This window comes from Ciconia boyciana, chromosome 3 (assembly GCF_034638445.1).
Source record: "Ciconia boyciana chromosome 3, ASM3463844v1, whole genome shotgun sequence".
In the NCBI taxonomy this organism is placed as follows: domain Eukaryota; kingdom Metazoa; phylum Chordata; class Aves; order Ciconiiformes; family Ciconiidae; genus Ciconia; species Ciconia boyciana.
In genome coordinates, this window is record NC_132936.1 from 56942414 (window position 1) to 56953754 (window position 11341).

General features: G+C 42.5%; 1 protein-coding gene across 6 annotated transcripts in view; it reads right to left on the bottom strand.

Moving 5' to 3' along the window:
* FAM184A (family with sequence similarity 184 member A) overlaps nt 1-9997 on the bottom strand; it is an 81736-nt gene extending 71739 nt beyond the window's left edge. For all 6 annotated transcript variants that reach the window (XR_012041457.1, XM_072855757.1, XM_072855756.1 and 3 more), the window contains exon 1: nt 9477-9997. Coding sequence is in view for 5 of the 6 variants with exons in the window: in XM_072855757.1 (XP_072711858.1) it covers nt 9477-9644 (168 nt within the window). In the remaining variant the exon portion in view is untranslated. The remainder of the gene's footprint in view (nt 1-9476) is intronic.
* Nucleotides 9998-11341: the final 1344 nt, after the last annotated feature.

The window sequence follows — 11341 nt, forward strand, 5'->3', positions numbered from 1 at the left end:
AATACATAGAAGCCTGGCTAACTACTGCCAAACTTGTATCAGCCAAGAGACATTTCATAATGTTGAGATTTGCTGGGTTTATTTAGCAGGAAGCCTGCAAACAGTAAGAAAAAGTTAGTGACTATTTAAGGTAATGACCCCCTCCTCCATACAGTTAACAGGAAAGTAAAGTTTTCGATGGAGACTTGGAGAGTGGGGTGGGGAAAAAATAGTATCACTGACAAAATTATTATTTTTATTAAAGCCAAAGTCTGTGTTTAGAAAATGAGATATTGAAAGAATTTCAGCGGTCAGAAGCAACTTAAGGCTGGAAGTTATTGTACCAATACAATGACTTATGACAAATAACATTTCTACACATGTATTAGATGCATACTGCATCTAATTGTACTTCTAGGCATTAAAAAAAAGTATGTGTGACCAATAGGTTGCATGACAATACAGAAATATCCAAATACAAACAATGCTACTACTAAAAACAGTTTTACAGTGTTTGAAGAAAGTACAGAACCACTATGACTAATATTAAATTGCAATCTGACTTTTTCTAAAGAAGTGGTAAGACTCATCATTTTGAAACAACTTCTTTGCACTTTCATGGTATTCCAGATACTGAAGACTGTCTTCTGCTGATACATTTGTATAAGACTTGACAAATCAAAACTCCTTGCAGGACTGAGTACTGCAAAGTGCTGTGTCCATGCTAATTTACAAGTGTACAAAGAAATTAATCTACAAATACCTTGTACAATTACATAAGAGTTTAACCATTGATTTTTGTTTTCAAACATACACAAAAGACTCTCCTGTTTACAACTTTTACATCTGGAGCAAAGCATTTCAGTATTATGTTCTTAACTCTGAACTGGCACTTTCTTGATTTTATCTAAATCAAGATAATAGCAAAAGCCTTCTTTCATAATGCAGTACTTACCTGAAAACCGTAACAGCAACAGCAAAACAACCCAAAATCAAACTAAATTTCGAATATTTCTTAATTTTTCCACAGGATTTATATAATCATATGTAAAAAGCAACTAAAGGTTGAGAGATTTTAAACTTTATGGATGTTGTCATATCAGGATTCATTTATGGCCTGCACGTTCTTTCTTCTTTTTAAATTTTGACATGTTGAGAACATGAACTTTGTACTAAAATCCTTGTCTTTCAGGTTTTCTTTAAATACCCTTAATGTACTGATGTATCAGATTTAACAGCTGAAGTACATATCAGAGCAATAACATCTAACAGTTTTCCAGCTCCCTGTAATTCTGTATTATTTAATTATAGCAATAAATAAGAATAAGCATAGAGCAAGAGAATACATATAGAATCATAGCGTCATTTAGGTTGGAAAAGACCCTTCAGATCATCAAGTCCAACCGTAAACCTAATGCTGCCAAGTCCACCACTAAACCATGTCCCTAAGCGCCACATCATATCATTCATCCTCTCCCCAATTTATGTGTCTCTTAATTTTGATTATTCTTTTGGGTGTTTGTAAAATGGGAGGGAGGGGAACCCCAAAACCAAAACAATGTCAGAGAAGCTAATATATGCACAAGCATATTAAAGAGGCATTTTAGACTAGTAGCTTTTGTGAATGTGTAATCAGTTTTTCAACAACATCACACTTTCAATTACACACACATACAGAAAATAGCTTTAGAACATTAAGCTGTCAGTGGTCTCAGAAGAACTCTGAGTTAGTCGTCAATAATTAAGACTACGCAGGTGAAGAGGAAAGGAATTTCATTTGATTAATTTTTTTTTAATATTAAAAATATTTCATTCTTGTCCTACTTCTTTCTTCTTGATGTCTTCTGACAAAAGACTGTAAAGTCATTGACCTAATTCACACATACCACAACACTGAGCTCTAAAATACACCCTTATCAGGTCCATATAGCACTCCTCCAGACTCACCTTATAGGTGTGCAATGATAATGAATGGAAGAAGCATTCGAGGAATACATGGTCCTGAGGTCTTCAAAGTATAATTACCTTTTTTCAATTAGTCCTGACTGGGAAAAAAACAGCATTAAATAAGAGTTCCCAGACTTCATCTCCAGACTGTCAACTTTTTTTTTTTTTTTGATCCCTGATCTCTTCTTTCAGAGACAAAGAGCATGTTAACTAAAACACCAAATTCCATAATTTTTGTCCTACAAAACATGGAAGGTAAGACAGACCTCTTCAGGTCTAAATTAGAAGCCACAGCTGCTTTAAAGCAATTCTAAGTGCTTCAATTAGCAAGTATTCAGATAAAGACAATAACTGCTGATTTTATTTAAGGTCTAAAGAAGATTGAGAGCCTGAAAGCTCTACTTACTTTTTCTGAACTATACCAGATGGTATTAAAGACATGCCATTTTTACACAGTCCCATCTTTGTCCTTATACCATCATGGGTACAGAAGACTTCTCTTCTGTGAATATCCCTTGCTAAGACCATAACTACTGCAGAATGAGGGCACAGTCAGAACACAACATGGACAGAGTCAGAAAGGGAAGATGGAGAGACTATACTAGCATGATTAAAGAAGAAAAATCTGCTTCAGAAATATTGTCTCTTTAACTTTCTCAGCTCCTGCCTTCAGTCTCTCTCTTCTTAAACGACTTACATCAGCTATCTTTGGAATAATTAACACAAACCAAAATTAAATATCTCCAGAGAAATGTAAAAGAATATCTAACATTACATTTTCATATCTTCTAGTCCTTTAAAACTATTTTTATGTAATAACAAAACGTAACATTTATTCCCACATTACCAGTCAGAAGCATATGCAAAAATTTTGACATTCAAATATGTACTCCAATCACACCCACCTTAAAATTTCAGTTCTTTTCATGCAATCCTAGAACTGTTAGCAAATACTGGCCTGCTGCCAATGTTAACACACATTGGAGAGATGACATAAGGTTGCTTAAAAAACTAAACCCCAAGTTTTTACAAAACTGTTAATGGCATCAACTACCACATGATGACAGCTAACATCAACACAGTTCTACAGAGTTTTTTAGATTCTCATTCCTTCCCTTTTTTTAAGGGCTCTTCTTTTAAGTTTTCTTATAAGCCTATGCAGAATGAACCTTCTGCAAGAGGTTTAGTAGTTTTGTTTCCTGAGGCAGAATATTTCCAAATAAAAACTGACAAAGTTTCACTGGAAACATTTTGTTAAGAATCATTAATATAACAAACCCTATAGCTCTTACTTCCATAGGACTGCATTCTGTGATAGCTGAGGGAAACCTTTAACCATCCCAACAAAAAAGTCCACACAATAAGAAGCATAAGCATCTGAATTAAAGATTATCAAATTGCTCTTTATTCTTTGAAATAAAATTACTATCTACATCCCCAAGCAACTCACTGGGCTAACTACTACCTTAACATCTATTCTCTAAGTACTTCTCTCTAACACAGGAAAACAGAAAGGAAAACAAAGGTGAAATTTAATTTTTTTTTTTTTTTTTAAAAAAGCCGTTTCCCGAATTTACACAAGAAGCTGATGGCAGAGTTGAGAACAGAACTCTGGCCTCAGCAGTCCCAGATTCTAGTTTCTTGTTTACTGAAGTATGCTGCGCCTTGGATAACTTTGTTGCCTTAGTCTTTGAACTAGCTGAGTTTTTTGGAACCTTTCCAGAACAGAACTATCCAGCTCTAAGCATGTACCAAGGGAGAACATCAGAGTTTTGTACAGTTTTTTCCTTTTATTAAATAGATAGAAGCTATTACTGTAGGGTACGTATCATCTGCATGGCACTTACAGACTCTTCTTCCAGTTAATGTAAAATTTCTGCAACCAGTATCATGCAACCAAATCAATGCTGAAGACTCTCATTGCATAATCCCAGCACATATCATGCAGTTATTCCATAAAAGTCAAAGATTTATGCTGATGTCACAAAGCTCGCACAACAGACTTTGCAGACACATTTAGGATATGGATTTCTCAGTCACAAATGCTCAAGCTGCAAACTACAGCGCACACACACACACACAAAAAAGAGCTTGAACTTTTCTGGCAACTGTAAAAACTAATCCTATTCTCCCCTACTGATGCAAGCACAGCAGCAACTTGCTTTTTGTTTTCTACTCCAGTTGTCTTATGCAAACAAATAAAATATACATGCATATTTTCATCTGCAGCAGGCATAATTCAACACTACATTAGCACTCCAGCATGCAGTAGTACAAACACATATATGCAATCTCATAATCGCAGTTGATTTCTTGTTGGCTTTAATCTTTGTGTCAGATGCTACTTTATCCCCAAACTGGTACACAGATCTTTCACAATGCCTAAAAATAAGGAGCTTATACTGAAGAGGAAGACCTAAAATTGCTTCAGTTACCATTTACCACAGTCTTTAAACATGACATGGAGTATCATCTTATTTTTTAAAGCTGCATTTCTAACTACTTGTTTTACCTTCCCCTGTGAATTAAGCATATTAAAGTTAAATCAAGTCAGTCTTCCCCCCTCCCCCCAAAAGTAAAAATATATAGTTAAGCACTTCAGAAGTGTTGTGCTTAGTGAAATGGATTTGTATCTTATTTTGCCTCACTCTGAACTACTGATTAACTCTGGTTATTAAAAAAAATTTCACCTTTTTCTTTATGTTCCTGTATAGTTTTTGACTGAAACATCAGATTGTCTCTAAGTAATGTGAAAACATAACAGAGGAATCCTAATTTTGGAATTTTACTTTTACTTCATGAATGACCTGCATCTTCTGTGAGGAAAGCATTTTCTTCTGCTGCTACTCCCAAGCTCATAATACAAACTGTACAAGGATAGGCAAAAATAAACTATTGAGTCACATTTCTTTTGTCAGCAGACAGAAGCTGTCTGGATAACTTAACTATGTGCATCCCCTTAGCAATACCCCATACTTATTTAGATTTCCTTTTACTATAGGATATTGGTGGGTTTGGTTTGATCTGGTAAACCACCTGATTTCGGCTCTAAATCTACAGAGAGACTTAATATATCTTCAAGGCAGTCTTAGGGAAGAGTTAGAAGACAAAAAAAAAAAAATGGGGAAAGCAGTTGGAAGGTGTGTGAGGAGTGTTTTTTATAGATAAGACATTAAACAATTTGAGAAGCACAATTAAGAAGTGGTATTCTTAATAAGAAGTTCCTAGATTACTGAGGAAGAACTCTATACACAAAAGTTAGTAAACATTTGACAAAGCTAGAACAGCAGAATTTGGTCAAAAGACCTTCATAGAAGTATCCTAATATATTTTTCGCATCAGCTTATTTCCAGAAATCTTCTGCAAAGTGAAGTTAATTCCTCTCTGACAGTTAACTCTCGCTTACAGAAATTAAATATTGTGTTTATATTTTTACATTTTTTATATAAAGGACTCCTTTCTCAAGGATTAATTTCTTCAGACATCTATCAAATCAGGCTTCAGATTCTAGAGCAGGTTAGAAAGTTTAGATTATACTACACCCAGAAATTCTATACTTCTTTCAAGCCTCCTTTTCTGAAAGGTCAAGTAACAAACACAAATGTAGGACCCAAGCCCTCTAACTACAAAACTGTCAAAATTTGCACCCCTACCTCAATGAAATTAATGCTATAGAATACTTTTTATCTTAATCTTTAAATTCTTAATTTTATTGTTGCAGTAGGTGCAAGGGAAGTTTTATTACACATCCTGTTTTACATCTAAAAATACTGTTCTTCACTCCAGACCTTCAACCAGTACAAAGATCAGCTGATTTTCCAAGTTTTCTCCCTAAAACTTGAAAACAAAACACAAACACACAAACTAAAATATCACCAGAATCTGCAAGTCACTGAGAAACAAATACAAGATTCCAGTCCTGCAAAAGTCTAATTCACATGTAAACTCCTTGTACAAGCACATGGTTTACAGTTATTTTAAATACACAAAAGCTATGAGTTGTCTTCTGCTTATTTGCACTACTCTGAAATCTTTGGCAGGACAAATATCCACACAATTTCTAGAGTTTTAGAAGAACTCTACTATGGATCATAAAAAGAAACACTTATGAAAAAACACAGTATTTACTTTCACTCTTCATGTTTTCCAATACAGAAATTCAAAATATTCCAGCAACACACATTTAAATCAATTATTTGACTCACATCAACCTCAAGATATCTGACACATAGTAACTCAGAGAACACAGGGCACATGCCCAGTGATGTGGAATTCATGGGTATGCACAAATGACTTCACAACCGAAGTGGAACACTGTTTCCAAAATCAGCTATAAACTGCTGGGTAAATTCCTAGAGAAAGGAAGGGAAATATATCAAAGAACACACACAAATAAAAATTATTCTTTCAAAGTATTACTTTGCATATGCACTAGGCCTTAAGGTAAGTCTGAAATATATTTATGGTCTCCAGGTGCTTTTTGCATCTTTCAGGGAGCACAAGTCTGTAGTAGTACCTTTAATATTTTATAGAATCATAGAATGGTTTGGGTTGGAAGGGACCTTAAAGATGATCTAGTTCCAGCCCCCCTGCCAATTGGGCAGGCACACCTTCCACCAGACCAGGTTACTCAAAGCCCCACCCAACCTGGCCTTGAACACTTCCAGGGATCGGGCATCCACAACTTCTCTGGGCAACTGTTCCAGTGTCTCACCACCCTCACAGTGAAGAATTTCTTCCTTATATCTAATCTAAACCTACCCTCTTTCAGTTTAAAGCCATTACCCCTTGTCTTATCATTAAATGCCCTTGTCAAAAGTCCCTCTCCAGCTTTCTTGCAGGCCCCCTTCAGGTAGTGGAAGGCACCTATAAGGTCTCCCTGGAGCCTTCTCTTCTCCAGGCTGAACAACCCCAACTGTCTCAACCTGTCTTCATAGGAGAGGTGCTCCAGCTCTCTGATCATCTTCGTGGCCCTCCTCTAGACTCACTCCAACAGGTCTATGGCCTTCTTATGTTGGGGGCCCCACAGCTGAATGCAGTACTCCAGGTGGGGTCTCATGAGAGCGGAGTAGAGGGGGAGAATCACCTCCTTCAACCTGCTGGCCACGGTTCTTTTGATGCAGCCCAGGATACGGTTGGCCTTCTGGGCTGCAAGCACACACTGCCAGGCCATGCTGAGCTTCTCATCAACCAACACCCCCAAGTCCTTCTCCTCAGGGCTGCTCTCAATCCTTTCTCTTCCCAGCCTGTATTTGTGCTTGGGATTGCCCTGACTCATGTGCAGGACCTTGCACTTGGCCTTGTTGAACTTCATGAGGTTCGCACGGGCCCACCTCTCAAGCCTGTCAAGGTCCCTCTGGATGGCATCCCTTCCCTCCAGCGTGTCAACCACACCATGCAGCTTGGTGTCGTCAGCAAACTTGCTGAGAGTGCACTCAATCCCACTGTCCATATCACTGACAAAGATGTTAAACAGCGCTGGTCCCAATACCGACCCCTGACATATGCCACTCATCACTGGTCTCTACTTGGACATCGAGCCATTGATGGCAACTCTTTGAGTGCGACCATCCAGCCAATTCCTTACCCACCGAGTAGTCCATCCATCAAATCCATGCCTCTCCAATTTAGAGACAAGGATGTCATGTGACACAGTGTCCACATGTCCAGGTAAATGACATCAGTTGCTCTTCCCTTATCCATCAACGCTGTAAGCCCATCATAGAAGGCCACCAAGTTTGTCAGGCACGATTTGCCCTTAGTGAAGCTGTGTTGGCTGTCACCAATCACCTCCCTATTTTCCATGTGCCTTAGCACAGTTTCAAGGAGGATCTGCTCCATGATCTTGTCAGGCACAGAGGTGAGACTGACTGGCCTGTAGTTCCTTGGGTCTTCCTTTTTTCCCTTTTTAAAAATGGGGCTTATGTTTCCCCTTTTCCAGTCAGTGGGAACTTCACTGGACTGCCACAACTTCTCAAATATGATGGATAGTGGCTTAGCAACTACATCTGCCAGTTCCCTCAGGACCCACGGACTGAGGGTCCCATGGACTTGTGCACCTTCAGGTTCCTTAGATGGTCTCAAAGCTTATCTTCTCCTACAGTGGGCTGTTCTTCATTCTCCCAGTCTCTGCCTTTGCCTTCTGCAACTTGGGCGGTGTGGCTTGAGCATTTGCCAGTGAAGACTGAGGCAAAAAAGGCATTGAGTATGAATTCATAATTTGTATGCACAGGGAGTAAAACTAAAGTGATTCTTCAGCTTATTTTAATTCTACTTTTCTCCTTATGAAATCACAATTTTAGTTCCACCAATCTTAACATATAAAGAAATTGGACCCTGAATTCAAAGACAAGACAAAATACCCCTCAGTCATCAGTTTTCCAATACATTAAGGTGCACAGTGTTCCACAATAACTACTATTTTAAACTGGTCAACGGTGCATCAACTGTGCATAAATATGAACTGTCTCCACTGCGAGACTGCCAGCAGTCTTCATTCTCTTCATTCTTAGTTCCAACGAAATGTCACCTTCATCCATTTTAGCATACATTTGAAGAATACTAGCAGTTCCCACAGTGCTTTTAAATTACCTTTAAAATGTTTTAGCTATGTAATTCTTGACAGAAATTATTTATTCTGCTTTCTCTTTAACAAAGATAATCTGCCTTTCATTTCCTAAACAACACTATTCACCTATGGCTTGAGCATCATACAAGAGAGATTACAGCACCAAAGCATTTTTTTGAAGTTATTCTAAGTAAATCATAGCTACAATCACATCTGAAACATGGGGCCTACCAGCCTTAACAATATGCTTTTAAAACACCTTGTAGTTTGACCACAGCCTTTAACAAAGATGGTGTATTTTCTGTAGTGGGGATGATATAATGAGAACTGTTCAATCAGCAATACAAGACCAGAGATATTCTCACACTTCACCCTCACCATCTAAGGCATTTAAGATATTACCAGACACCTTAAATAACAGTACTTCTCTTCAGCAAAAGGAAAGCAAGCATCACTTGAATTTCTCTATTTAAAAAGGCTCAGAGAACAGCTTACAAAAGAGCTAGACGAGAAGTGACAATTTTCATAGACTAAATAGCAAGTGTCAGCCTAGCAATCAGGGATCACCTCCCACACACCCAGATACCTGGCCGTGCTAAGCGCAATTTGGACACAACTAACTGGGAAGCGGTACTGCGGCAGTTTCCGTGAACGGTTCGTCTCTTAACACCCGCTGTTCGCGGTCTCCACGTTTGCGGTATGCCGGAGCTTTCCCTGCAGGACCCCGGCACAGAGTGCTCCGGTCCCGCGGGGACCGAGGCTGCTCCCGGGGCAAGCCGCCCGCTCCAGGCCCAGCCTTCGGGGTACAAACCCGGCCGCATCTCACCCGGATTTAACATCACCCCCGAGAGCCAGCCTCTCTTCAGCCACATCTTTGCCTAGGTGATGGTAAGAAGCGAAGGGAAACAAAAGAGGAAGGAATAAAAAGCGGCAGAGGACCCGTCGCGCCTCCCGCTGCCCGGCGGGGAGGACGCTCCCTCACCTTCGTGAGCTGGGCAATCTTCTTGCTCATTTTGAAATGCAGGTCCGGGCTGTGCTCGGCGCCCAGCCCCGGCTGGGCTGAGCCGGAGCCGAGTTTTCCCGCGCCGGGCGCGGAGCCGCCGCTGTAGCTGTGCTGCGGCTGCTGCCAGCCCATCCCCGGGGTCGCCATCTTCACCGCCCGGCCCCCGCCGCCGCTCGGGCTCCGCCAGCACCGGCCCTACCGGGGAGCCGCGCCGAAGGCGCCTCGGCAACGAACCGCTGCCCGAGGCGGCTCCTCCCGCCCCGGGACCGGCCTCGGGCGCTTCCTACTGCCGCCGTCCCCACCAGGCGCGCCGGGCTGCGGCGTCAACCCCTCGGGGCTGCTGCGCGAAGCGGCGACACCAGCCTCCCCTCCCCTCTCCTCTTCCTTCTCCCCGTCCGTTCTGCCCGGCACCGGGCGGGGAGGCCGGTCCGGCCTTCGGGCGGCTGGAGGCCGGGCGAGAGCGGCGACGGGGCGGCCGTGCCCGGTTGCCGGCTGCCGCCGGGCTGTTTACGCCGCGCAGCCCCGCGTCACTCGCGAGCCCCGCCCGCCCGCAGCCTCCCCGCCTTCGGAGCAGCTGGGGCCGCGCGCGCTGCCCAGCGAGAGAGAGGGCGCGCGCCGGCCCGAGGGGCCTCGCCTCGCCTCCCCCCCTCCCGCGGCAGGTGCGCGCGCTAGGCGCCCTCCCCCGCCCCCCTCGGCCGTTGGCGGCGGCGGCGGCGGGAGCTGTTATCGGGGGCCGCTGCTCTCCTGAGGGGGAGGCGGGAGAGCCCCTTCCGCTGCTGCCGCCGGCTTGGGCCGGGCGGGAGGGAGAGGGGTACAGGTTTTAGGCCGGGTTGCCCCTCTGTGGCAGGGCTTGGGGCGTGTACGCCAGCCGCCTAAACCTTTTCCTCATGGAGAGCCCTGAAAATGCAGTGGCTGCCGGGGGAGGGGGGCGCTAGGGCAGAGCTCCCCAGCACTGGAAGGGCGCCAGGGGTACTACAGCCCGGTGTGTATGAGTGAATAAAGCGGGTGCGGAATTGCTGGCCCCTAGGCATGTATTGGTCTGCGACGGAGTAAGTGCCGTTTTCTCACAGTAGTAGATGGTAGGAGCAAGTAGCGTCTGAAAATTGAAGTAGGTAGTAAATTAGCTAAGCACTTGACTGCACAATTACTTCGGGTTTGGGGGGAAGAAGCAACACGGTGCTTACAGCTGGTGGGGTGACCCGGCCGGGTGAAGGGGGAGACATTCGCTTGAGCTGGCCGGTCTCCCGTTGCTACAGACGCAACCTCTGCAGACCGCAGTTACGGACCCGTGAGCTGATGAGTACGGAACAGAGGTCCCTGCCAGAAGGAATTCCCAGCTGAATTTAGTACGTCCTTTAGCTTGGATTTGGCTGCTCTCTTCTGCTTCCATCCTGTGCAACTCCTGAGAATAGCCACCCTCTTTAACAATTTAATGTCTCTTTGCTAGGCTCTGGCCTTGTGAGAATATATATATTAATATGGTTGGACACATTTGATTTCCTGATTAACAGCCTCTGCACTCATCTTGTACAGAATCCTTGGTACTCTCTGTTGAGTAATCTTTTTACTGCCCTTTTTTTTTTCTGCTCTAAAAATCTCTGCCTGCCTTCTTTGTAGGCAGACAGAAATATCAAAGAGGTAAACTACAAAAATACAGGGCTAAGTCTGTTGTTCTCAACAAGGGTATGGAGAAAAGTATTACTTAGAATTTGCAAATGATAGGAATAGGTGGAATAAATTATAAGAGGAGATCCGTATTACAGAACAGTGTGTCTCACTTGCTTATAGAGATTCACGCTCATACAGTACAACAACCAACCAACTCAACATGAGCTGCCACCGCA